This window comes from Oryzias latipes, chromosome 2 (genome assembly GCF_053564925.1).
Source record: "Oryzias latipes strain Hd-rR chromosome 2, Olatipes_Hd-rR_3.1".
NCBI classification, from domain to species: domain Eukaryota; kingdom Metazoa; phylum Chordata; class Actinopteri; order Beloniformes; family Adrianichthyidae; genus Oryzias; species Oryzias latipes.
In genome coordinates this window covers 24079442-24105468 of record NC_136238.1, presented here as the reverse complement: position 1 = coordinate 24105468, position 26027 = coordinate 24079442, and the positions used below count along the sequence as shown (strand labels likewise).

The following is a 26027-nucleotide window of genomic DNA, read 5'->3' as shown; positions in this document are numbered from 1 at the left end:
AGCTGTTTTAATCGTTGCATGATGAAGAGAAGCAGCTGGTGAGGCAGCAGCAGAAAGTGTGATTACTCAAGCCGACTCTGGTTTGTTTGTTTGTGGGATTGTTTTGCCAGTTCTTCGTCCCTGACTTCCCGCCTCATCTCACTGTGGCCCCGACAACACTTCAACAGGCTGGCGGCGCATCTAAATTATTGTCTGCGGTTCACAAACTTGCATTCCACTGCAGGCATCAAGTTTGTCTGTTGCTGAGCACTTCAGCTTGGACGACTTGGCGCTGTGGGCCCGCGATGGGGTAGGTTGATGATGCTGGTTGTTTTTGATGAAGACAGCTTTTCTCAGTACTGTAAGTACAAGCAAATTTATAAAAGCAAATCTTGTGGGGGTGGGGGGTTGTTTCTCAGGTCCACCTGAGTGATGATGGAGGGATGGTCCTTCTGGCTTCCCTGCTGTGGAACTACTCTGCTCTGCAGCTGGTGGAGCCAGAGGTCCAGGCGCCTCCTCCTGCTTCGCCCCGGCCTGCGGTACAGCGAATCGCTCCTAAGGTGGTTGTGAGGGAGCACCCTGAGTCCCCTCCTCTAACCAACCCTTTTGAGTGGGCTTGCAAGGTAGGGAAGGCTAAGGTAGGCGTCAGCTCATTTCATACAAATGAAATTATTTTTCCCGTTTAAACTTGTCCATGTGTTCAAGGTTAATCCAGCTTCCTGTAAGCCAGACCAGAAGTGGCGTGTGTGGGGCAGGTCTGTGGTACACGGAAGTGGCTAGTTCAAGTGTCTACAAAGATTTCTTTTTTCTTCTTCTCCACAGAAAGCAGGTCAGTTTTACAGAGGAAAAAAAGAAAAAAGCTCAATAGTCTTTAGGAGTGATTTTATTTATGGTCATTTTAAGATGTACATGTTTGTTTGTGTTCCTACTTAAGCTTTTGTTGGTGCTCCTTTAGTAGCAGACATGATTCTTGGGCAAATATGATCAAAATGCTTCCTAAGCCTTAAATTAATGACCAGTGCATTTCTGAATTTGATTTTAGGTGTTCAGGTTCGATTTATGGTTTAATATAGAAAAAGAATATTTGTTTTTTCATTGAAAGTAATGTTTTTTTTCTCTTTTTCTAAAGGACCAGCAGCAGCATGGACGGCCTGCTGCAGGAGGTAAGAAGAGCAGCAAAGGTAAGAGCTGTTCTCCTTTCTGTATCTGTAGTGAGGTTCAGCCAAGTTCAGATCCTGTCATCTCATTTGGTCCCTCGGAATGCTTTAGTGAAGTGGTTCCTGCTCCTGCCAGTTCTAGTGTTGAGGCTGTGTCAGACTGTAGTTCAGTTGGCATGGAGGTTTGTGTAACGTTTGGCTCCTCAGATGATGAGCTGGTAACTTCTGAGGTCCAGGAGCCTGGTCCTGTTCCTGCTGTTGGTACGTTAAAGTTCCCCAGCATCAGATGATCGTTTCACCAGGGCAGTGAGCTGTTTGGGAGCAACAGTGGGCGGCAGTGCATGGCTATATCTTTGGTGGCTGCTGCCAAGCACACTGTTAAAAGTGTGTTTCAGTGGGACAGTTGTGAGTTGGATTCTGTGCTGCTTGCTGGAGATCAGGTTTACTCGGACCTGCAGAGACAGAACAAAATCACTGACTCTGCAGGTTTTCTGAGTGACTGATCTTCCAGGTCAAGTAGTGGTAGATGGAGTGGAGTTAACACCCATTTTTGGAGAAGTTGTTATCAATTCGGGTGAGTTCATTGATGTTGGTGCGTTGGTTCCCCTGAAGGAGGGGTTGGCTAGGATGACGGCACAGTACAACACGTGTCTGCTGACACAGTGTGAGAACACGTGTGCCGTCATTGCTGAGAATGGACGCTCAGCTATTATAGACTCCCATTCTCGCAGTCCTGAGTGAACAAGTGTAGTTTTTTGACTCTGGGTGAAGTTCATGACTCCCTGCAGAGGTTAGTCGAGGGCATTGTGTTGACTCCGTTTGAAATAGTTGGTGAAGTTCTCTTTTCTGCTTCAGAAACGTTTGACCCTTTCTTAGGAAGTCCTGCAGAAAGTAACTCCCCTGATCTCTACAAAGAGAGCCTCTTGACTGACACTTCAGTAGATGTAACTGTAGAAGCTAAAAAGACAGGAACAAAATGAAAAATTGAATTCAAAAGTGATAATGCAGGCCCTTCAGGTGAAAGCCTGAAGAAAGTCAAATTGGATGATTTTGCTGTGGAGGATCAGGAAGTTATTTTTAGTGAGCCTGAGCAGGAAACTTTTTATTTTAACCCTTTAAATCTGAATGTCTGCCAGGCTCTGTGCTCAATGTTGAACATTGAGTTCCAAAATTTTAATGCCCCACCTGCTCCTCCCATTGGTTTGTTAGGGCCCCCCTGCACCAACGAAAGAATTATTGGAGATGGGAACTGTTTCTTCAGGGCCATCTCTCAGGCTGTGAGCGGATCCCAAAACAACCACAGAAAAATTTGGTTAGCCGTTGTAAAGCAATTGGAAACAAACCCCGATCTGTATAGCTGGGTAATTGGGGGCGAGTATTCCTCTGTGGCCGAGTACATCATTAAATCTAGAATGCGTTTCGTTAGTGTTTGGGCCACAGTCGTCGAAATTCAAGCCACAGCTGATTTATTACAGTAGCACTAAATGTTTTTGTCTTGTTTGACGGGAGGTGACGGGAGCAGCGGTCGACAATTATCAGAAAATGCCATTTATATTGAAAATTGTGGTGGTACACATTTTGAAACTGTTGTCTGTGTTAAAGATCCACAACAGGACCGCTGTGCTGGTTGTTGTGCCTCTGCCAACAAACAACCAAAAACATATTACACACGTTCACATGACAAAGATGACATTTGTTTTACAGGCATAAAGACAACTTCCATAACTGACAACCAGAGAAAATTCTGGAAGTTGAACATTCGGAAAAAATACATGAAAGATGAGTTACCGACGGAAAGACAAGTTAATAAATAGGAGGCGACTAGAAGTATCATATTTAAAAAAATGAGGATTACAGAGAAATGTTAAAGTCAAAAGAGAAAACCAAATATAGAGACGATTCCGCTCACAGGACCAAGGTGAAAGCTCAGAGCATTGGCAAATATAAAAAAGATAAAACACAAAAACTTAAATTAAAGACTACAAACCAAAAGCGACACAGGAAGAATCCTGCATTCAGAAAGGGTGTCATAAGTAATGTTAAACAGAAGAAGACTTTTTCAGAAGACTTTTTCAAGAATTCATGCAGGACTTCCTGAAAAAGGTGGAAAAAGGTCCAGAGTTTGTTTGCTGTGTGTGCAACAGACTTCTGTTTCATCACCAGGTTTTGCTGTGTGTCAGGGAGACGTACAACAAATCTGCAAAGATGGCAGAGATTGCAGATGTGTGCATTAGTGAGGACTACCTGCACCGCTGCAACATGGACTGTGAGAGCCCATGTTTGTTTGTAGGGACGGCGAGGAGCGCTCTGTGGATTTGCCACTGCTGCGACTCCAAGTTAAAGAGAGGTCTGACCCCACCTGAGTGGGTCGGTAACAATTTGGAGGTGTGTCCTGTCCCACCTGAGTTGGCGTTTTTAAATAGTTTAGAGCAGCATCTGATTGCACTGCATATACCATTCATGAAGATGCTTGCTCTGCCTACAGGTGGGCAGAATGGTGTTCAGGGCCCAATCACGTGTGTTCCTGCCAACTTGGTGCAAACGACAAATGTGCTGCCTCGGTCAGACATGGAGGGGCCTCTGTTGCGCGTCAAATTAAGGTGTAAACTGACTTACAAAGGTCATTATGAGTATCAATTTGTGGAAACCATGCAGATTAGGCGGGCCTTGCAGTATTTTAAACGCAACAATCAATATTACAAAGACAGAGTTGAATGAAGCTTGGCTCAATGACTTTTGTAAAGAAGAATTGGAAGAAGAAAATAAAAAAAAGAATCAGAAAATCAGGCGGACGAAAAAGATGAAAAAGAGGAAGAGGCCGATGAAGAAGATAAGCTTCTCCATGACAGACAGAATCACTGCATGTTCCAGGGTTTAGCTCTGTTCCCAGTGGACATCGGCCGAGAAGTCCGGCATCAGTAATTTGAGGACATTTTGAATTTGGCCCTGGCAGAAGGAAACAATCCGGTCCGACTTTTGACTAATCGAGAAAATGAAGCTAAATTTTTTCCTGTCATCTTTCCCGATGGTAAAAACGTTTACCACAAAAACAGAAAGTTCAAATTGACTCTCTCGCGTTACTTCAACAACAGGATCCTCCATGCTGACGGTAGGTTTGCACAGAACGTGGAGTACATCTTTTTTGCACAGTACATGTCGGAGGTAGAGAAAGTTGTTTCTAGTGTGTCTGTGGCTCTCAGAAAAGAAAAATCAGGAAGTACATCTGAAGGTGTAAGTGCTGATGCACGTACTGAGAAAGCCCTAAAGAAGCTGCTGGAAGCAGATCAGGGCTTTTGTTTTCTCCGGCCTATTCGAGGCACTCCGGCAGTCTGGCAGGCAACACAGAAGGACCTGTTGGCCTGTGTTCGTCAGCTAGGTATTCCAACGTGGTTCTGTTCGTTCTCTGCTGCCGACATGCGTTTGAAAAATCGCCTCGACACTGTGTGAAGACAAGAGGGGAGAACCCAGACAGCTGACCAGTTGGATTGGGCAGAAAGATGTGAATTGTTGCGCAGGAACAGCGTCACAGCAGCACGCAAGTTTGACTTCCAGTGGCACTGTTTCCTGAGGGTGGTTCTGATGTCTCCAGTAATCCAATCGGAAAAATCATCAATTTCTTCTACAGGATTGAGTTCCAGCAGCGTGGGTCACCTCACGTGCATGTTCTGTTTTGGATTGAGGGGGCTCCACGAATAGGGAAAAAGGAAGAGAAGGACGCAGCGTTTATCGCCAAACATGTCACCTGCAACATTACTCGAGATGGCGAACTTTTGAAGGAAATTGTTCTGGCTGTCCAGCAGCATTATAAGAACCACACAAAGTTGTGTAAGAAGGGGGGGGGCAAATGTCGCTTCAACTTTCTTAAGACAGCATCTGGCCGAACATTTGTTATCGATGACAAAAAGATTCAGAGGCCCCAAATATACGGACCCAAAGGTCAAGGCCGGCCAAGAATCCAAATAGAATGCATCTGCATCATAGTAACCCACATTGAATTCTACACAGAGGGGGGGTATCCAAAATATATTTATGTGAAATTTGATGATGAGGAAATTGGAAAAACCTCCAGCCCAGCTGAATAACCAACATGGATGAAGCGTCGCTCACTTCTAACCTCCTGGTGAGTCACACTGTGGAGAACAGGATAGGATACGTAGGAAACGTACAAAGGGGCAGGAAGAGTCTGATTAATATTGTTGTGGAGCGGCAGCGCCGGGCGAGTTACACCACAGTTTGTGAGCAGCAGCAACGAGACAGACTAACTGACAAAAGGGAACCTGACGTGTTTGTTAGAAATTTAGTCCAGCTGTTCATTTCAGATACAGAAGATGAGGACTTTGAAGAATTTTTATGTTAGTTTTTAGTTTTGACTAAAGTAAAAAAAAAAAAAAAAAAAATCAAAACCAACTCAGATTTGCTTGCGCTGTTTTTTTTTAAACACACCGAGTGTTTGTTTGTGTGTGTGCTTAAGCCAGCCAGGGTTTTCGCTAGTGCATATGTGGGAAAGTAGAGACACACTGCTCAAGCCTGTGTGTGTGTGTTTGTTTGTGCTAAAGGCAGCGCTGTCTTTGCTAGCAGTGTGTAAGAAGAAGGAAGGGAGACGCCACACTGGCTCATCTGACTGGTGGGGGCCGCCACCACCTTCCACCATTCCTGGGGGTACCTCATGACAGTGCACCCCCCATGACCCAAGTGACTTAGTGATGATAGTGGATAATTGTAACTTTATACAAATGTGGCTAAAATAGCAATCAACATCATGCACCGTCTCAGAACACATTACTAAAGATGCCAACTATGGCAGTTATGCTAATCTGGCTAAAAGTGCTAGCATTGCAATCAGCATCATCAAGTGACTCAGAAAAACACAACTTAAGACGATCATAATGGTAACAGAATGTGATAAGTTGATAGAAAATCCACTTTTTTCAAAATGGCGGATTTTCTGTTGATTTTATCGACAAAGAAACAATTTAATCTTTTGGTCACTTATGGATAATAAATCCACGTCAGCTTCAGACAAATTTTAACAAGTAGACTTTTTGATCTTAGAGCAACTGAGATTCTTTGCTGACCACGCCCACATTCCCTATATGTTCGTATCCAATGTGAAGAGGATCCACTCAGATGGGACATGGAGTGAACCCACACACAAAGGAAAAGAAGATGGGACTTCCGTCAATGTGTCGTTCCGGATTAGTTCTGGACCGGACCGTCTCCTCCTCTCAGCCATGGACGCATGCAGAAGAAGATCCTCCAATGTGGGCCTGGTCCCTGGGAAAGGAGCCAAACACTTTTCCATGAAGTCCTGTGAAGAAAAAGAGAAAAAGGATGAAGCTGACAGATGCAGGGATCCATCCAGTCATCCAAGTGAAGAAGGTTTTCTTACCTCCAGAGAGCTCACAAAAACAAAAACAGCTCCAATCAAATGGGCTTGTTTGGAAAAGACATCCTTGGAGAAGTTCCGCTTGGCGTTGGGAGGCCAAACTCCCCAAACTGCACCAAAAGGAGAAGCTAAGCAAAGACACCGTCATACCGGACCTATACAGGCCATCGGCCGGTGCCCCCACAAAACTTCCCCACCAGGTATGAAGTCCACATACAGAAGATTTCTTCTTTAGATCTTCTTTTGTTTTCTATAAATTATTGAATTTTCTTTTTCTTCAAGTCTCCAGTTTTCAAGGATGGATGGTGTCATTCTTGCAGCTATGGATTGAGAAGAAGCTCCTCCACTGTGGGCCTGACATGCAGGAGCAAACTCAGCATTTTCCCAGGAATTCTTGGCAAACTGTGAAGAAGAGGAGAAAAAGGATGAAGCTGAAAGATGAAGGGATCCATGCTCTCAGTTAAGTCGAGACGGTTTTCTTTTTTACCTCTAGACAGGTCCGGGCTCATTTGCAATGTCCTCAAAAAAAACCATTAGTATGGAATGGATTGTGGGGGAGGAGGTCAAATGGTCACATATCGTGGGACGCCATAAACGAGGGAACAAACCTAATGGTGGAAACTGGAAAAGTAAATAAGTAAAACAAGTTAAATAAAGCTGGTGTGAAGAGAACGTTTCTGATCTTTTCCCATTTTCTTTACTAGGCGTTATTTATGCATCAACACCAAAGAAAATCCCCAATTCTTTGAAACGGAGGTGAAAATAAGCTGGTTATTCTGTCCTTTGAATTTTAAAGACTTGCGGCATTTTTATAATAATGTAGGACATATAGAAAGAAAATTAAGCTTAAAAGGACATTTCTCACTATTTATTTTTATCGTTGTGAATCAGGAGCAGAGAAGAAAACACAGTTTCACCTAGTCCTATAAAGTGACTGGGTTTTGATTTAGGCACAAAATGGCACGATTCCAACTAAAAGACCACTTGGAATGCTCTTGAAATGGATCAGAAGATGATCTGATTGGGTCTTAAACTCTACTCATTTTTGGTGTCTACGGTGATCTTTTAAACCTAGTAAACTGTTCTGTGCTACAGTTTCATTTGATCCTAGTTTTTATTTTTCCCTGTAAGAGAGAACTGGCCTACCTTTTTTTGACTTTTGTGATGGAGAAGGACGGACATTAGAGCCCTGCGCGGGACTATTTTCTAAATCCCGCTCCCGCCCAACGAATTTCTGACCAATCCCGCCCGCTCCCGCAACGAATGCGTTACACTCCCGCCCGCACCCGCAATATGCATGTCCACTCCCGCCCGCACCCGCAAAACTCTGATAGAGATGCATTGATTTTGTATCGTCTCCAGTCCCGCAGGAAAAAAACAATTATTTGTGTTGATATTATTAAAGAGATTCATGTCCCTCCTCTAGCCCCATCTTTTCACGCATTCCTCTTTTGTGTAATGTGCAACTTAATTATTAAATATATTTTCACAAATCCTGTTGTTCACTGATGGTCACACGTTCCCAGTAGGGGTGTCACGATTCTCCAAATCCTCGATTCGATTGCATTTTCGATTCTAAGGTCACGGTTCGATTCTCGATTTTTACATTTGTTCTTCTTAAACCACAGATTGTCATTTTTTTAAAACTAAACTTTAATGCAATAGAATATCTGACCTTTGTTTGCAATGTACCACACTACACTGTCAAATTTAAAACTTTTATTAACAACATAATGTAATGATAACTTATCTTTAGTCAATTAAAAATTTTAAAATAAACTGCCATCCAGTTTCTCTTTTGTAAGTGCAGCCTTCTTCAAAACAGATGACATTCAAGTTCACAACAAAACAAACAAAAACAATAAAACAGACATGTCCATAGTCTCTGAACAATTAAGTGTCTTAAACTTTTTCTGAACATATAAACATGTACCACACCGATAACTACTTTTTAAACCCTGAGAATGATGACTGTTTTTTTCTATATTTTTTCAAGGTCTGCTCAGACCTTCAATAACTTTCTCTTTTACATTATTGTACATGGAGGGAATCACCGTAGCTGAGAGGTGCGTTCTACTGGGGATTTCGTAGCGGGGCTCTAGCACGCTAATTAAATGCCTAAAACCGCAGTTTTCCACCACCGAAATAGGTCGCATGTCCGCCGCTATGAATACTCCTACCGCACGCCTAACCGCATTTGCACGAGTTGAGTTGCTTGGAAGTTTAATTCCAAATGAAGACGGAAGAGTAGTTTGTGTAGTTTGTATACAGATGAATCTATGTTTTTGTTGTGCCTGCAGAGATGCCCTGCATGTTAGTCGTGCTGCCCTTGAGAGAATACGGTACACGCACATACATAGCGCAGCTTGCAAACCGTTGTTTTTTTGTCAACAACACGAACGTTGTCAACATAACTCACTGGAAATCCAAAATACTTCCACACCAGCGACTTCAGTGAAAGAGGAGGGGATTAAAGTTCCGTCGATGGGTCTCCTGCATCTGCAGTTACCATGCTATCTTTTGAGTGGCTGTTAGAGGAGGTTGACTCACAGCACTTTTTTAAAAAACTTTATTAACAAATAGACTCGCAGCACTTTTTCCACTTGGCAAGTAACCAGACGCAACATGGGGGCATGGCAGGATCGACAATTCCATTTTTTCATTCGAAGTTCGAGACTGACTTGATTTCGATCGATTTCGATTTAAAGTCGAAATCGTGACACCCCTAGTTACCAGATGTTTTTGCCATAGGGAAAGTGGGTGGTCCTCGGCTCAGGGAGGTTCTGATAGTGATGTTTAGCTTCTCTGGTTCTGAAGGTTTTGGAGGAGGTTCTGCCTTCGGTTAAAAGTTTGCGTGTGTCCGCGCCTTCCTGATCCGGCGCAGTGTTGCCAGACAGAGTCACAGCTCTTTCATCCTTGTGCTGCGCCAGAGCACCCCGACTATCGTGTCAACCTATGACGACCGTATTTTGCGCTCCCTTTGTAGGACACACTAAGGAGCGCGGGGAAAACAACTCTCAGCTGCAGAGGATATGAACAGGTGAACAGGTAGAGAGGAAAAGCAGGTAGAGAGGCGGGGAAGGGGCTTTGGCTTCAAACTCTGTCAGAGAGATGGAAACATGGCCGTCACATTAAAACACAGCTTTCACCGTGGGAGTTGAAGAGAGACGTTCTCTGGGACGATCTCATGAACTCAAACATGGAAACATGATAACCGTGCAGAACTCTTCAAAATAATAAACCTGATCTCTCCACGTTCTCCGTGTCTACCATGCATTGCTGCACACAGACACCGCTCCATGCAGGGATCAGACCATAACTTTAGCTGGTAGCGCCTCCCACACGTGACCGCCGTATCAGGCTTTTAAGAAAACAATTTCTAAGAGGCGGGGGCGTTGCACAGCCCCAACAGATTAGATGACAGTGGCCAATGACAGTGGCGTTCACGGAGCTTCAGTACATAAGACTCCAACAGCTGCACAGCCTAACGTAGTCCGCTTTTATATATTCATGAGATATTCATGGCAACACTGATCCCGCGGGGATCAGAGGAAGCCGTTTTTAGCTAAAATTCAACGTTTTTTTAATCAAGGTTGCTATGAAATTTCCCTGTAATTTCATTCTGAGAACCTCTGATATTCAATATCTAAAATCTAATTTTTTTCAACCCTTTGTTTTCCCATTTCTGCCATGTTTCGGCGCTGAACTCCCTCTACAATTTTTAACCTATTTTAACCGTTTAACTATTAAAATGTTCAGCTCTTTCAGCTTATTCTAGCTATGACTTTTGTTCCTTTACCTTTCAAGAGTTTTTTTCCTCTCTTTTTAAGAAGAGATATTTTTAATATGAAGCTTGACTCTTTTAGGGTAATGATATAACTGTCTTTTTTTAAGCTAATATTATTAGATGTATTTTAATGTGTATGGATACTCATTTTAAAATAAGTAGTAACAATTTATTTTAATTTATGTAGTAATAACTGAAGGACATTGCTGGCTAACTTTTCATGTCTTTTTTCATTTTTTTCTCTCATCTCAGAATGGCACTGAGACAGGTGATTAACATCAGACAGAGGGGCCCATATGCAGCACCCCCACCGCTACACATCTGCATTTTAAGGGAGAATGAAAAGTCCCAAGTAATTGACCTGGGACTTTTCCAGCAATACAGCTGCCCCACAAACTACAAAAAATAATAAAATGGTAGTTATTACAGATGGTCACTCTGTAGAAAAAGTGACCTTATTCGAGGCCTCCAAAGTGTTTGTGGGAAAACATTATATAATGAAAGGGTATAGGCTGCAGGGAGCATATCCCCCATCACATTCTCCCCAAAAAGCACACGGCCTTCCATTGGACATCAGACAGACTCCTGGATCCTCCATCAGTGGTCACACCCCTGACAAGTGTGGACCAGGTGGAAGGTCAACCTCTCCTCACCATTGAGGGAAAGGTCCTTGAGGTAAGGATGTACAAGTCATGTAAATGCTCACGATCTGCCTTAACAAAACATGTAATTTTTACACATTAACTATCTTCATTAGGTGTTTGCAATCAGGAGGATAAAAAGTGGGAGGAACGATGTTCCAATGAGGCAGCTTCGATTACACCAAGTATGTACTTCTGAGTGTCTGAACACTGTGTGTGTGTGTGTGTGTGTGTGTGTGTGTTTGTGCATAAAATAACTTCTCACTGCACAGGACAGGGCAGAGGTGAACATCTCTCTGTTTAAATTGCAAGTGGGTGGCCATGTGAGGCTCAGCCACGTGAAGCGTGGATCTTCGGTGGGTGGGTTCCATCAGTCCACAAATTACACCACAATAGAGGTATGGACGTAAAACCGTAAAAATGACAATGAAAAAAAACACTGTAAAATGACATGTACTCAAAGAGTAAAGTTGGAAAATAATTACTAAAATTGTTTTTGTAGGTGCTCATCCAAGCCGTGGAGGAGGTGCAGCTAAAAATAATAGCCGTCAGGAAGGGGAGGGAGAACGGGGATCTGGAACTGCTCCTAAAGGATCATGAGACCTTAGATGTAGGTGAAGTGCTCTGGGAGTCTCTGGAGCACTCATTCGAAGATGGGCCTCTCACGATTCAAGTTGAGAAAACGGGCAAGAGGGTGTCAAAAATAACAGTCATTAACTAATCCTTTATTTATTTAATGAAATGTAACAAAATAAAAGTGCATTTGTTACTATTATTAATTATAATTTATCATATTTAAAATAAAAATTATTATTATTTATTTATTAAAACTAGTATTTACTATTATTAGGCCTGCACAATAGACCGCAAATTTATCGTTATCGCAAGATCAAGCTGTGCAATATGCATACCGCAAAACACAGCAAAAAATGCAATAAATGGTTACTTTAAATGTGCTAAAACAATCTTATGGCAGCTTAAATTATTTAACGAATCAAATAAATCCCTTTATGCATTTGACCAATCGGATAGAGCCTTTAGCGTTGTTGACCAATCAGATGGAGCCCTTTTATGTTAGATGTTCCGTCCTATGTCAACGAGGGTCATTTGGAGTACAATTCTTAAACTGTTGCAATAAAATGGGAGTGATGTTTTTGGTTGTTTCGCTATTTGTTTATATACCGCAAATTATATCGTTATCGCAATATTAATCCCTCATATCGCATATCGCAAGTTTTCCTCATATCGTGCAGCCCTAACTACAGGGCTCCAGACTGCGAGCAATTGGTCGCATTTTGCGACCAAAATTTGAGAGTGTGCGACTGAATTTTACATCCAGTCGCACGTGCGACCAGTAAATTTGCCTCCCCCACCCTCCGTTATTTTTTTTTTATACATTAAACGTGGAAGGGGCACGTCAATGATCAATGAAATAATCAATGAGACGCGAGCGCACACGCACGCAGGCAGACACACACACTCGCGCACATACTCATGAAACGCGAGCACACACTCGCGAAGCTGACCAACCAATCACAGTGGGGTATATGACTCTTGGGGGCGTGACAATGACAGGGCCTGAAAGCAGGACACCTGACAGCCTCCTCCCTCCCCGGACCACATGAAGGAGTTCCTTACTTTCCTTTAGAACGTATCTTTTCGCTCGTAATTTTCTACATACATGCAGTCCGTGCTGAACTTTTCTCTGGGCCGCACAGACCCGGAGGAAGGTTTAGGTTTTGGTTACGGCGGCGCATCATACGGGTTACGGCAGCACACCGCTCCCGTCCCGCGGGAGTCTGGTCAGCTGAGGAGAATAAATGTCCCACACCTACATGCGTGACAGCTAACGGGGCTTGAACTTTAAACACGCTCGAGCAAAAACAACATTAGTTTTAGACTCACAGAAAATACGTGGGGAAAATGCAACGATAGACGTGTTTGAGATGAACCGGCACCTCGCCTGGATCATTGGGGACACCAGGGGGGGTGGGGGGGGCGGGGGGGTGGGGGGGGGCTGTGAGATGAAAGGGAATCTGCAGCACGACTGAAGGAGAACAGGAAGATGGAGTAGTCCTTAACATTCAATTTAGTTTTAATATTCCTCTCCCCCTTTGTGTGATCTGTGTTATTATATATTTTATGATTATTTGAATGTTTTGTGATGTATGTAGCCTTTTTTAATGAATTGGTATTTTAAATTATTTTAATTAAGCACTCCACTACAAAAACCATCAGGACACATGTCCCATAATGCATTGTTTTGTAGTCTGTAGGGCAGCTTTCAGTCAGTTCAGTTTCCAGCTGTGTCCGGGTAGGTTTGCCCCTTGCTCCCACCCCTTTCTCGCGATATTTTTGTGATGATTGACAGGTGATGTTGGAGCAAAAACAAAAATATGTCACACACCAGGTGATCTGCGCAGCGTTGCGTCCACCTGGGTGATCTCAAACACGCTTATTGTGCATCTTGGCTGCACCTATTTGGTGTCACAAAGATATATTTCCATCAGTTTTTTTAACTATTTGTACTGTCATGACAGCGATGGTGCTGTCAGTTTACCTTCTTGTTGCATTTTCAAAAGTGAAGAATAAAATGTGACACTGAATTTGAAACAGCACATTGTAATTTCTGCATTTATTATTAAAGTATTTATTAGTAATACAGTGGAAATTAGTAGATTTGGTTAGAATGTTGATTACGGTATGCGCCCCTAAATTTTCTGGTTGTGCCCCTAAAATTTTCAGTTAGGGGCCACACCTAGTGAAAAAAGTAAGTCTGGAGCCCTGAACTATTATTATTATTAAAGTTTAGCCAGTAGAAGTCGCTGTCGTGGAAGTCATTGTTGAACATTTACTTTGAAAAAATGCAAGGCAGCCGTCTTAACATAAGACCAAATAAGACGAAAGTACACAGATGAAGAGACTTACACAGACTGTAGAAACAAAGACTGACAACAAATGCCATTTCTGTCTTCAGGTCCAATATTCAAGCTGAAGACTCGGCACTCTTATGTTTGCACTGTGCGTCATAAAGCCTTGTTTCCAAACCAGGTCCTAGTCTGCAGAAGGTCCAGTTATGTAACGCACCCAGCAGTCATTGAACCATGCCTGACAGGTAAATATGTCCATGTGTGGGAAGGTTCCTGCAGAGATGAACCATGTTTAGTTCCTAGTGAGAGACTTTGTTTTTTATGCTGAAGGTCCCCCAAAGAGGAGAGGTAGGGCACACAACCTGAAGTTGAGACAGTAGAAAGACAATTCACGGATTCCATCCCATCTGGCTGTGTACCAGCAAAGGCCGACTGCATGAAATGTTTGGCAGCTGAACCACAAGAATCAAGTACAAAAACGAGGCAACTTTTTAAATATTATGTCCACAATAGAATTTCTATTGAAAAAGTGAAGAAAAAAATTAAAGAAATCCAATAGTTAATAATTCTGTCCATGTGTTTGGTGTTTAAATGTTTTTCTAAATCCAGAAAAATTCCCAAGTACTCGACCACATCCATTCTGAGCACATTTAAGTCATATATTTTTCCCCATCTACATTACCACGATCTACTCATAAATGCCCAACAAGTGTATTTGAACTCAACTCAGAGTGACAAACAAAACACCTCTTCTCAAATAGACGTGTTCATGAGCTAATGAAGCAGCCCGGCCCCAACTTCTGCAACACGGGGGCTCTCCTTCACTTCCCAACATCTTTGTTGTAGACAGTTGTCTGGATGAATGTGAACATGCTGTGGAGCATTGGGTTGTACTTTGTAGCAAAAACAAAATTTGCCTTGAACAGTTCAAAGGCACCAAGTGAGGAAGCCAACCTGTAGGCGATGACATTTGTGTAAAGGGTGATTAGAACTGGTGGATTTCTTTCCTACTTTGTCCTACAGCCAGGAGATCGGGTGAACTGCTGGTCGTGATGGAATCAAGATGTTCTTGAATGTTGGTTCTCGTCTGAAACGACATGAAAAACACATTGAGGCTTTTACAATGACACTGCAGTAACATTTCATTCCTAAAATTACTTGTAGAGCTGGGAAATAATGTAATTGGGCACACGAACATTTCTGGTGCTAATCAATCATGGTATCTGCACATTTATTCTCAACATGACAGCACCAGGCGCATTACTGAAAATAAAAACACACACCTTCTTGAAGACCACCAAATGCTTTTCTGCTTGGGAAGCAGACACTTCCTGGTCTTTGACTCCTTCTTGGGCAGAAGGAGGAACAAGGTGCAACAGCAGCAGAATCAATGAGGTCACTGTCTCACCCTGTGAATACACAAACATTTATATCAAATGGAGCATCAGCAAAAGTCAGACAAGTAAAAGAAAATGGTAACTATTGCAAAACGGTATTTGAAACTGTCCTAATATATAGAAAATGAATAGAGTTTCTACTGCCTGTAACTCTTACCAATGCAATCATCCACTTCAGTTCCACTGTCAGGGTTATCAGCTGCCAGGAGGAGATCTTCCAACTAACTGCTGGTTTGCAGCTTTCTGAATTGTTGGATGACTTTTTGCTTGAATGCAGTCGTCCATTTTTTTTAAAGAACGTGTTACTTTTTTATCTATTTAATATTTAAAAAGTACCTTTCAAAACCATTTATAGGTCAAACATCTTATAAACATTAATGTCATCCTTTTTGGTGTGACTTACATAACCGGTCCTGGAGAAAGGGTCACTAAGACGGGAAACAAGCTCACAATTCCCCTGGCAGACATTTCTTTCAAATGTCTTGGTGGCGACGTCCTGCAATACAAAGAAATGAAATGAGTTGAATGCTTCATGCTTTGCTAAAGATGAGAATGACATGTTAATCATACACCGAGTCTACTAAGCCATAATGATGAATTAGCCATTCTTCTCTGTCATGTCAGCAGCAGTATGTGAACCATCTTTCTTCTAGTTTCATCTGTTAAATACGACGGAGATTTAGGGCCAGTTTACAAGAATTTTTTTTTATTTCCGACTTTTATTAAGTCGTTAATTTACGAAAAAGAAAGTTATAACTGTAAATATACGAGATTTTAATCTCATAATTTTAATCTCATTAATTTACGACTTAAAATCTTGTTTATTACCAAAAAAAACTCAGATTAACAAGGAAAAATCCCCAAAGGTTTCCGTTTATCGGAGCCTAGCTTGAAGATGAAATATGTGGAGTAGAGCTGTGACGGTGTTGGATTTTCTATCACCGCGGTGATGAACCACCAGGGGGCGCGGTGTCGCAGTTAACCTTTGTAAATTTACAAGATTTTTTTAGCGTAAATTTGAGAGACTCTTGTAAATTTACAACTTAAAACCGCTATTTTTTTATTTTATTTTTTGTGGCCCTAAAACGACGTCGTAGTGAGACTTGCCTCCATTATATTCATTTATTATTTGTTCCCCACCAGGTTTTTGGATAACAATGGATTCCATCAACTAACAACACAGATGTAACACCCATCCCATGTAACTAAAGGAATATCCCCCCCACACACACACACAGTTTATAGTCAGAAAAAAGTTCCTTACGGTGAAGAAAAGGGTTTGTTTAGTCTTATTCTTTTTTTAATTTTTTTGTTTTGTTTCAGGCCTGATCGATGCTCGGCTGCGTTGTGGCAAAAAACCAAAGAGGGCCTTTTCAATTGCTAAGCAAGCAGGGGAAAAAATGTGCACGTACTCACGTAGCTGATGGTTAGGGCAACTGTTGGCGTGAGAAAATGCTCTGCAGGCAAAGTCGGCGGTATCCGACTGCAGCGGGACAGAGGAAGAGGAGGCTGGAATCTGTGAGACCTGGGGGTTGGAATCAATAAGTTATATCACTAGAGGAAACACGCCCGTTTTAGAAGCCTGGCCGACGGTGGCGGAGCGCGACGCCATCTTGGTGAGGTCGACGACGCCCACATGACTATGATTTCCATTGCTTTTAGAGGTGTCTAAGTAGCTTTTATATACTATTTTTTTTTTACATTTATATATATTTATACATATATGTAAATATATTATATTTATATATATAATATATATATATATACATCATTTGTTGTTGTTAAAGAAGAGAAACAGTCAGTCTTAAAAGCTCAAACTTTAATGAAAATGCATTGTTGCAGGACTTCTTACAAATAAAAAAATTATTAGAAATAATTTTTAAAATTAATTTCTAAACATTTAGAAGTTCTAGACCTCTTTGACATGTAATTTAAATTATTTAGAAAAACCCAACAATAAGTCAATAATAATAATAATAATAAATCAATAGTAATAAATCAATAGTAAGTCAATACAAACCATAAATAATAACAATACATAAATAATAAGTCAATAAATAATAATAATAATAATAATAATAATAATAAATATTCAAAAGAAGTCCAAAAGTGAACAATAGATTTACCCTAAAAAAACAACAACAAAGAAAAACAATAGATTTATACTGATTCATGTTAGTGATCAGTTTGTGTAACACAGATGTTATGGTGTCGGGTTTCAAGCAAACAGTCTGGCCTCTTATCTAAATGTGTTTCCACAAATGTTCTGAACATAGCCAGACTGTATTACTAGTTGTTAACCACAGTGATTCATCTGGGTTAGCTCTTTTTATTGGTAAGATCCACTTTTTCCTTAAGTCTGAATCCATTGGAAACCTGCAAGAAAAGTTCAGTCACTGAGTCAGAAATGTATAAATCTATATTACTATAAGAGCCTAGTATGCTGTATACAAGTTTAGAAAAATAAAATGTACTTTTATGTCGACAGTAAATTATACATACATCATGCAGCATGTTGATAATAGCCCTGCAGCATCATGCATGAAAACATGTGTATGATTAATGAAGCCCCAGCAGCATTAAAAGAAAAAAATATTGTACTTACCTGTGAAATGATATACCTTCCTCCTTCATGGACTTAGTTCTCTGATTTTGGCAGTTGAAACCCAAACAATGAACTGGTATTATGCAAAAAATGTGTTCACATGCATGCACTGCAGTAGTAACTTGACCTCACCAAGATGGCGGTGCTCTCCTCCCATGAGGAATCACGTGATGTCTCCTCTAGTGATATAACTCATTGGTTGGAATCACCTCAGCTCAGGTGTGCTCGGTCTCCCACAGGGTCCAAAAAAGACTCGTCTATGGTCAAATGCATAAAGTCCCCTTAGAACTTTGGAAATTTGCTTTGGGTCGTTTTTACCTAGCATAGACTAACCAACACGTTACAACATGCTAAAGCTAGTCGCAATAAGCATTTTTAGCTGCATATTGTAATGAATAAAACGAGCGGTTAAACACATTTAAGAAAATTATTACTTACATAACAGTTTCCACAATTCTAAACAAAAAGTTGACTCTGAAAAACATCATAGCTCCAAGCATTCAGCGTCAGCTCCGGTCTTCACCAAGGTCTGACTCTCTCTGCCCGTCAGTGAAACGATTTTTCCGATCGTTCTTCTTAGGACACACCCACTTATCTCTGATTGGATGGATTATTATACATACAGATTACACAGCAAATCACATCCCAGAATTAACAAAAATTCCAAACATGTTAGGTTGTGGGGCAAAATCAGACTTTTATAACATACTAGACCAAACAAACTTGATTTCCAATGAAACTTTAAACAAAAAACAACTTGTTAACCAAACCAACAAGTGGCCATGAAACATTTTTAATAAATACATTTTTTTCTTTTAATTGTAGCTTAGTCTGTTTTTAGTTTTTATTTTGACTGGGCTACACAGATAAAAGAACTTAAGCAAATTAAAAAGGGGCATCAACTAAACAAGGATTGGACAATAGAATAATTTCAGCAATTTAAGCAATATTTATTTTACAGGTTCATATCCTTAAAAATAATCATTTGATTAGAATAATTCTTACGTGCTTGGCCTCTGAGTCCAGCCTTAGCCGTTTACTGGATGGACTCTGAATGGATGACGGTGTCTTGAGTATCAGATGAATCTGTCAGAGGGGTGGGGGTGAAGCCCCCGAGCAATCAAAAATTTTAGGGATCCGCTGGGGAGTTTGCTAGTTGCTCCAGAGACAGCCAAAGCCTTGGTGGTTAAAATGTTTTAATAAAATAGTCTAAAACCAGGAATGGTAAAAAAAAAAAAAAAAAAAAAAAAACTAAAAGCAAGAATGACAAAACACATGTAAAGCCGTCACATCAGGAGAACAGTGGTGGAAATTGTCTATATGACGCTATTGGCCAAGTGTCCACCTTGACGTTCGTCCCACACCCAAATCCTTCACACGAGCAGGCTTGCAATCCAAGCCACCAGTACACATGCAATAAAAACAAGGCAAATCCACAAATAGTTTTAAAAGCACAAAAACTGTCATGCAAAAGAGTTAAAAGTCAATCCATAAAAAACCCAATTAAAATCCAATGGTGACTGAGCTACAGGCTGTTCATAGAACCTCGGTGTGTAGCTGGCACATTAACTTTAGGAGGGGTGAAGCCCGTTCACCCCTCTGCGTCTCCAAATGGCAGTGTGAGATCTTCCCTAGGGAATGCTGCCTCCCTCCTCCTCCACATGAGCGATTAACTGGTCCGCGCCCCGATGAAGACCTGTGGTGGCCAGTGTTCTGCCGCCTCCGCGTCCTGAATTGCGCACTTCCGGCTCCAAGCCTTCCTTCTGCCTGCACCTTGCAGGTTGCGCCCGAGTGTCACGGACCTCGCGTCTCTGGTATGAAGGTATTAATGTTCCAAAATGGACGCACTTGTACATTTGATGTGATAACTTGTAAAATCAAATGTGAGAACTTGAGCACCAAAAATCTGCATCTGTGTTTAAAGATTTTCTGATGTAAAAAACTAATGAACACACGTAAAAAAAAAGTCAAACAATTTCTACAAATGTATACATATATGTTACAAAAAATGAAATCATAAATTACAAATTAACATTTTCATGTGTTCATTTAGAGTTACAACCTCAAATCCACGATTACAACTGCTCGAATCTGCTGCCGCGTGTGCTCGAATGTGCTGCTGCGTATGCGCGAATCTGCTGCCGTGAATCACAGCTCGCTTCAACTGTGTTCGACTTTTGACACATTCTTTGCGAGACATTTATGTCAAAACAGATCTGTGTCCGATAATGGAACAAGGGGGGGAGGAGGGTCTGGGGGGGAAGGGGGTGGGGTCTTGGAGGGGGTGGGGGTCAACCATTCAGAGTTCAGGACCCAGAAGATGCACGCGCCCGTATACCTTTTGATGTTGGACCGGCCCGCTACAGCAATACCATGGCGCATCAAGCTGGGGTAAGTTGCCTTAGTAATCATTGTTTTTGTTCGTTCGTTGTGTGCCTTGAGAGTTTATAAATTTACGCCGACCAAATTTTATAAACTACTCTGATCTTCCGTGGTTTGTATGAAAGTCGGCGGCTAGCCGGAGTCGGGCGAGTACCGCGGTAATTTAGACTGTCCGAATTCACATCGTAACCATAGCTAGCTATTAAAAACTTTATTATAGGCGTGTATATTGTTGAAAGTGATTCGGACACCATGCTCACTACTTGATGTTTTTAACGACGAAAATGACGTTAACGATTTCACGAAGGGAAATTCTAATGAGCTTGTTTTTTCGCCGATCATAATGAATCCACTGTGTTCTGGAGATAATTTTTTCTTTTTAAAATACATGTAAATACTGTAGTGTCCCTTTCCCACACTGAGGCACGGAGACTTTATCTCTTTTAAGGTTCTTTATTGTAGTTACTGTAGGCCATAACCAAAAACGTATTCAGCAAGTCCTTAATCCCTTCTGCCGCGATCGCTCTTCGATGGCTGAACCCCATTGGTCCAAACCCCCCAGCAACAGGCTGAGCGACAGATCTGACGGCCAATCAGCATCTCTGCTTGATGCGTTCACAGAACTCCGGAACTTTCTCAAACGACAAAGTACACTGAGTCCAACTCAGTCCGCCACAAAACTTTTTTTTTTTGGCAAAAAGTGTTGCGCTGTGGTCCATATTCAGCACATCTTGAATATCACAGCTCTATGGCTTTGCTGTTCATGTGCAAACAATATGAAGGCCGATCTCTGGGCACGCAGGTGATAACAGCTACTTTGCTGTCCCCTTGCCAGTACAAAAAAATGAAGGGAAGCTGTATTTCAAAACGCAAATGTTCAGTCCTAGAGTTAAAGTCATTAATTGTCACCACGTTAAAAGTTTTTTTAAGCTCTAGATTGCTTAACATCGATGCATGCTTCCTCTGTTCATTCCTGTATTAAATAAAGCTGTTTTAGGACGAATATGGTGCTTCTGTTGATGTACAACAGGGTGACAAATCCACTGTTTGTGTATTAATATTTGTGGGTGTGGCTTTTTAAACAAACAAAGTGGATATTGATTGAAAGAGCTGTCAATGCACCCACTCACAGCCGTGTTCCATTAGATTTTGATCTTCTCGAATTTATATGTTCTCAGGAGTTTGTAATCCTCAGTGCTATTTCAAACCAAATAGAGATTCCTCTGGACATTTTTGATGCTTTTGCTCACCTGCATCAATTGGTCTGCAGTCAAAATAACAATGATAGACACATTGTTGTTGCACAGACACGTGGAAATCTTGGTCGACCTAGGATATTGATTTCCGAAGAGGACACCTCCCACCTTCTTGGTTTAGGGCTACCATTGTCATGTATTGCTCAACTTCTCGGGGTGTCCAGAAGCACATTACATAGGAACATGACAGAATGGGGTTTAACAGTCAGAGAAAGGTATAGTAACATAACTGATGAGGAACTGGACTGCCTTGTGTCAGAGATCCACCATACCAACCCCAATGCAGGGTATCGGATGATGCTGGGTTTTCTAAGAGCTCGGGGTCACACATTGCAGTGGGAAAGAGTCCGGGCCTCTATGCACTGAGTAGACACCACAAGCATCGTTTCCAGGATGACCCAGCTTCGTTGTGTGGTCAGAAGAAGATATTCTGTCCCGAGCCCCAGATCGTTGATGCATATTGACACAAATCACAAACTAATACGGTGAGTAAAGTTCACCGGAGCTGACCCCTCTTGATGAGAGACAAGCGGCAAGAATTGGGGAATCCTTTAGTGGAGTGGTGACTGAGGCGCAGGGGGACACCGACGCGCCAGATGCACCGGGTGACACACCCCCAAAAGCCCGCAGAGGTCCAACAGGAGGCTCGAGGAAGTCGGAACCGGCTCATAAGCCAGTCGTCCTCGTTTGCCAGCAAGTCTTCTTGTCTAAAGATGCGTTCACTCCGAATTCTTCCATTTGCCACATCTTCTAAGAGCGCAAGATCAGCCATTGTGCGTCATTACGCATTGTGATGGGGCATTTTATTTCCCTCCATTTAGTTACATCTGACAAGCTACAGATGTCGGTAACAATCGACGTGGAAATGGGAAATTGTTCAGCACAAATGTAATTTCTTGTTGCTTTCTGAATGGTTGAGACATACGCCATACATTGTTTTATCAAAAATAAAACAAACTAAAGGCATATGCATGAATACCATAATTCTGTAGCGTATGAAGAAATGTTTTAATATGAAAACAACTTTCCCCAGTGGACAATTAATGCATCTATCTGTCTATCCATCTGTCTGTCTGATTGCACCTATATCTGCTCCACCAGACGGACACACTGACGAGAATATCAGTTTTGTACATTATTTCGTTCTGTTAAATATATTATTTATGAGGATGAATTGCACAACATGCCAATACTGCAGAACATATTTCACTTTTCTTTTTGCAAATAAGTGTTCATTTGAATTTTTGTTGTAATTTTCGTTTGATTTTTTTGTTTTTGTTTCTTTCACTGCTGATCGATCAAACGGGTCTTCGTGTAGGCTGTTAATTGTAAGACTTGCTTTGTGAAGTCTTCATGTTATTTATGAGAGGCAGTATTGTCATTTTCACTTTCACGTCTTTCTTCCATCTGCCGACGGCGTCGCCGTTTCTCATTTCACCCGTTTTTGTGCGTACGCCTGGGTCAGAGCTTGCGTGAAGGACCGCACATTTTCCCGTCAAGTTTGCTTTTTATAAATCTCAACTATTGCGCAGAGAGTGGCGTACGCCTTCTTTTGTGCGTACGCAACGTTTATAAATGAGGCCCCAGATCTTTAAAACGGTGTAGCAGATGTTTTTAGCTGGAGATAAAAAAAAGATTAAATGAAACAGATCTAATCAGATATGTAGGAGAATCTGATCGCTTTTTGAAAATTATAGTAAAACTTAAGGAGGGATATGAACACCCTCTATATTACCAAGACAGCACCAGAGAGGAATGTTGAGAGCTTGAATGCTAAACTTTCTGCGGTAAGGTTTTCTCTCAAAAGATTAATGAATGGTCTTGCTTAACATTGCATTGAAGGAAAATCATAAGAATTCCAAATTTTGAGGCTGATGAACAAATTTACCAAAAAAATGGAACAAAACAAAATGCTGCGCAGGACTTGACGTTAGGCAAATGAACATCCATTTTCTTGGGCTGAGGTTTTAGCCAGTATAAATTTAAAAATGCAAAATTCTTACGTTTTTGAGTGGGTTATCCATACCATGGAAAGGACAAGATGTTTAGGGTTTATAACAGTCACCATTAAAAATTCTGAAATAACCATTAAACAAAAATGTTATTTTTTAAACAAACTGCTGTAGAAATTGTGTGTAACATGGCTTAATAACAGAATGTAGCCAAACTCTTGTTTTCAGATTTCATATAAGTCCAAAACCTTAGTCATTAATTGCAATGCAGCATTCCAAACTGTCTTTAAATTGATCGTAACTTGTGTAGTGACTTGGCAAACGTAGAATGTGGAAACAGGTGGACGAAGTTGGATGGTCTGCCGGTTTCACCTCCACTTGCATGTCCTGCATGGGTCTCTCCCAGCCAACCCAAACCTTCACCCGTTGCTTCCGTTTGTGTTCAGTGACTAAATGACAACAGATGACACAGAGAATATATGTTAAAAATAAAGAGAATGTTAACTAAAACCAAGTTTTACATAAGTATATTATTGCAAAACAGTTTTCTGAGACAAATATAATTCTTGCTCAGTACTAGGTCTATTGAAACCATTTTAGGTAGAACTTAAAGTCATTCACTTATTCTTACCATCACTTACATAAGTAATTCTATGACAGCTACACCTGTGCATTTTCACAGTGCATATTACAAAAAACACATATACCTGTCTCCACAAACTTGCGTAGATACCCAGCAACTACAGATTTGACTGCAACAGAGCATCCATCTTCATTTTGCTCCTCATCCTCAGGCCAAATTATGTTTTGCAGGACCATCTGTATACAAATAAGATGAAATTATTACTATTTTAATTAATAAATAAAAAACTCATATGGTTGAATCAGAATGCTGAACAGCATACCTGAGCACTGCATTCAGCCATTTTCTGACCAGGAAAAACCAGAACAAGAACATCTGGTCTTGCCTCCAACAGTGGCCACAACATTGACTCCTGCAGGCCCTCTCTTAGCTGGTGGATTTGCTGTGAGGTTCGCCCAAGCACCTTCAGAAATATTGGAATTGTTGTTTAACTAGTTTAAGGAGTAATGACTGGGTCGTTATGAAATGTCATAGACTAATACATATGAAATAAAAAAAGAATAAATTCTTTAAAAACAGAATTATTATGCTAAATTGCAGTAGTTGCTTTGATTTACAACATGCGTGGTTCTCAATAACTTTGTATGATTGTTATTTACATGGGGTGCTTTTCATATTTGGTTTGAACAACATTTCATGGAGAGCACTAACTGAAGTGTGTCTATGACCCTAATACAGTTGCTTCCCTATCACAAAAATCTCTGGAGTGAAACAAACACTGTATGTTTGACATCCATTGACTCTCTCACAATATCCCTATATTATTGTGAAATTTAAGATTTCAATTCTATCTGAGTCCTCCTAACCAAACTTAGAAGTGATGAATGTAATTTACTAGATTTCTATTCAGAAGATTATGTCTCTCACAGTTGAAGTGGATCAATGAGGAAAATTCAAGACTCTTTCATCATTTTAAGTCAGACAACTTGTGTACAATTGGTGGCTGACTAAAGACGTTTTTGCCCCACTATACCATTTACATAGTTGCATTTTTAGGTCCTAACAGTACCTTTATTCGATTGTTTCCACTTTTCTTTAGGCCCCCAAAGAAAAAGGTAATTGCTGCTATGACGTATCTCTAATATCCAGCTATTTTTTGACCTCACCGCATATTGAAGCAGACTTTGTAAAAGCCACCCCTGGTTTGTTGATGTCAGCACAGGAAGATCCCAAGATAAAGCCAAGTGATCGACAGATTCTCTTTGATCCTCTGTGAGAGTGCAGACATCGGCCTTTCCAGTTGTTGTGAGCTTAATGGAGAGATTAAAAATAACATACTTGACTTTAGGAAAATGACTTCTGTCTTCATGAAGTATGCATTGTGTTAGAGTTTAAACCTACCAGCTCTATTGTCTCTCGGATGTCGATGTCTGCCACATCTTCAAGCACAATGGGTGCTGTTTCTTGGGAGCCCCCCAGCAAAACATGCAGGATTGCAGGACTTATACCTGTTAGGGGAGGACCACCATGAAGAAAAGAGTGACCTATCATCCTGCCAGCCATCTTGAACAAGTCACTCTGTAAAAGAACCTTGGAGGTTGAAGGAGTGAGATGGTCAGCTTGACCCTCAAATAATAGTGTCCCAGTTCTATTTCCTGCATGAACAAAAAACAAAGCACAGGTCAGTGATGACTGGGCTAAGCCATTAAAATTGCAAGGACTTATGAGACAATAAAAAATAGAAGGATGGGTTGTGTTTAAGGCTGTTACATGATGTACATCTGAGACTTACCAAAATCCAGTGAAAATCCAGTTTGCAGCTTTTGTATCACTAGGCTAAAGAAATGCCGCTTAACACCCTCACCCGTCGCTACGTCACCTGACAGAAACAAACATGATAGATCAAGTAGTACTTGATCAGGGCAGCTATTGTACATATTTTTTTAATTACAAATTGGCATTTAAAACAAAAAAATTAAAAATTTTGGGAAAATGTGGATTACCTTCCAATCTACAATGGAGTGGTCTGGCC

The 26027-nt window shown here is 41.1% G+C and overlaps 2 protein-coding genes and 2 long non-coding RNA genes across 10 annotated transcripts in view; 2 read left to right on the top strand and 2 right to left on the bottom strand.

Moving 5' to 3' along the window:
• The window catches only part of LOC110016657 (uncharacterized), a 310438-nt gene that overhangs the window by 137519 nt on the left and 146892 nt on the right, over window positions 1-26027 (top strand). The gene's annotated exons all lie outside the window — the stretch shown is intronic.
• On the bottom strand, window positions 848-18419 carry LOC105355254 (uncharacterized). 7 transcript variants are annotated; one of them, XR_013651682.1, is made up of 9 exons: window positions 18261-18387; window positions 17955-18079; window positions 16630-16742; window positions 15375-15713; window positions 15104-15229; window positions 14832-14907; window positions 7010-7143; window positions 6526-6924; window positions 848-6444 (listed from the first exon to the last, which is right to left on the bottom strand). XR_013651682.1 is itself a non-coding variant. In XM_078937949.1 (8 exons), exons 3-8 carry the CDS (start codon window positions 17849-17851, stop codon window positions 14005-14007), a joined length of 522 nt encoding a protein of 173 aa, XP_078794075.1. In that variant the 5' UTR covers window positions 17852-17863; window positions 17955-18079; window positions 18261-18387; the 3' UTR covers window positions 12987-14004. The 7 variants fall into 7 exon arrangements, 1 of the variants encoding a protein (XP_078794075.1); XR_013651683.1 differs by having other exon boundaries at window positions 16634-16742; XR_013651680.1 differs by having other exon boundaries at window positions 16630-18079; window positions 18261-18419.
• Window positions 10483-12432, top strand: LOC144988489 (uncharacterized). Its single transcript, XR_013652420.1, has 2 exons — window positions 10483-10984; window positions 11067-12432. It is a non-coding gene; the product is annotated as an uncharacterized LOC144988489 (long non-coding RNA).
• LOC144988486 (uncharacterized) lies at window positions 22146-25306 on the bottom strand. The gene is made up of 4 exons (XR_013652419.1): window positions 25162-25306; window positions 24318-24458; window positions 24120-24231; window positions 22146-23861 (listed from the first exon to the last, which is right to left on the bottom strand). It is a non-coding gene; the product is annotated as an uncharacterized LOC144988486 (long non-coding RNA).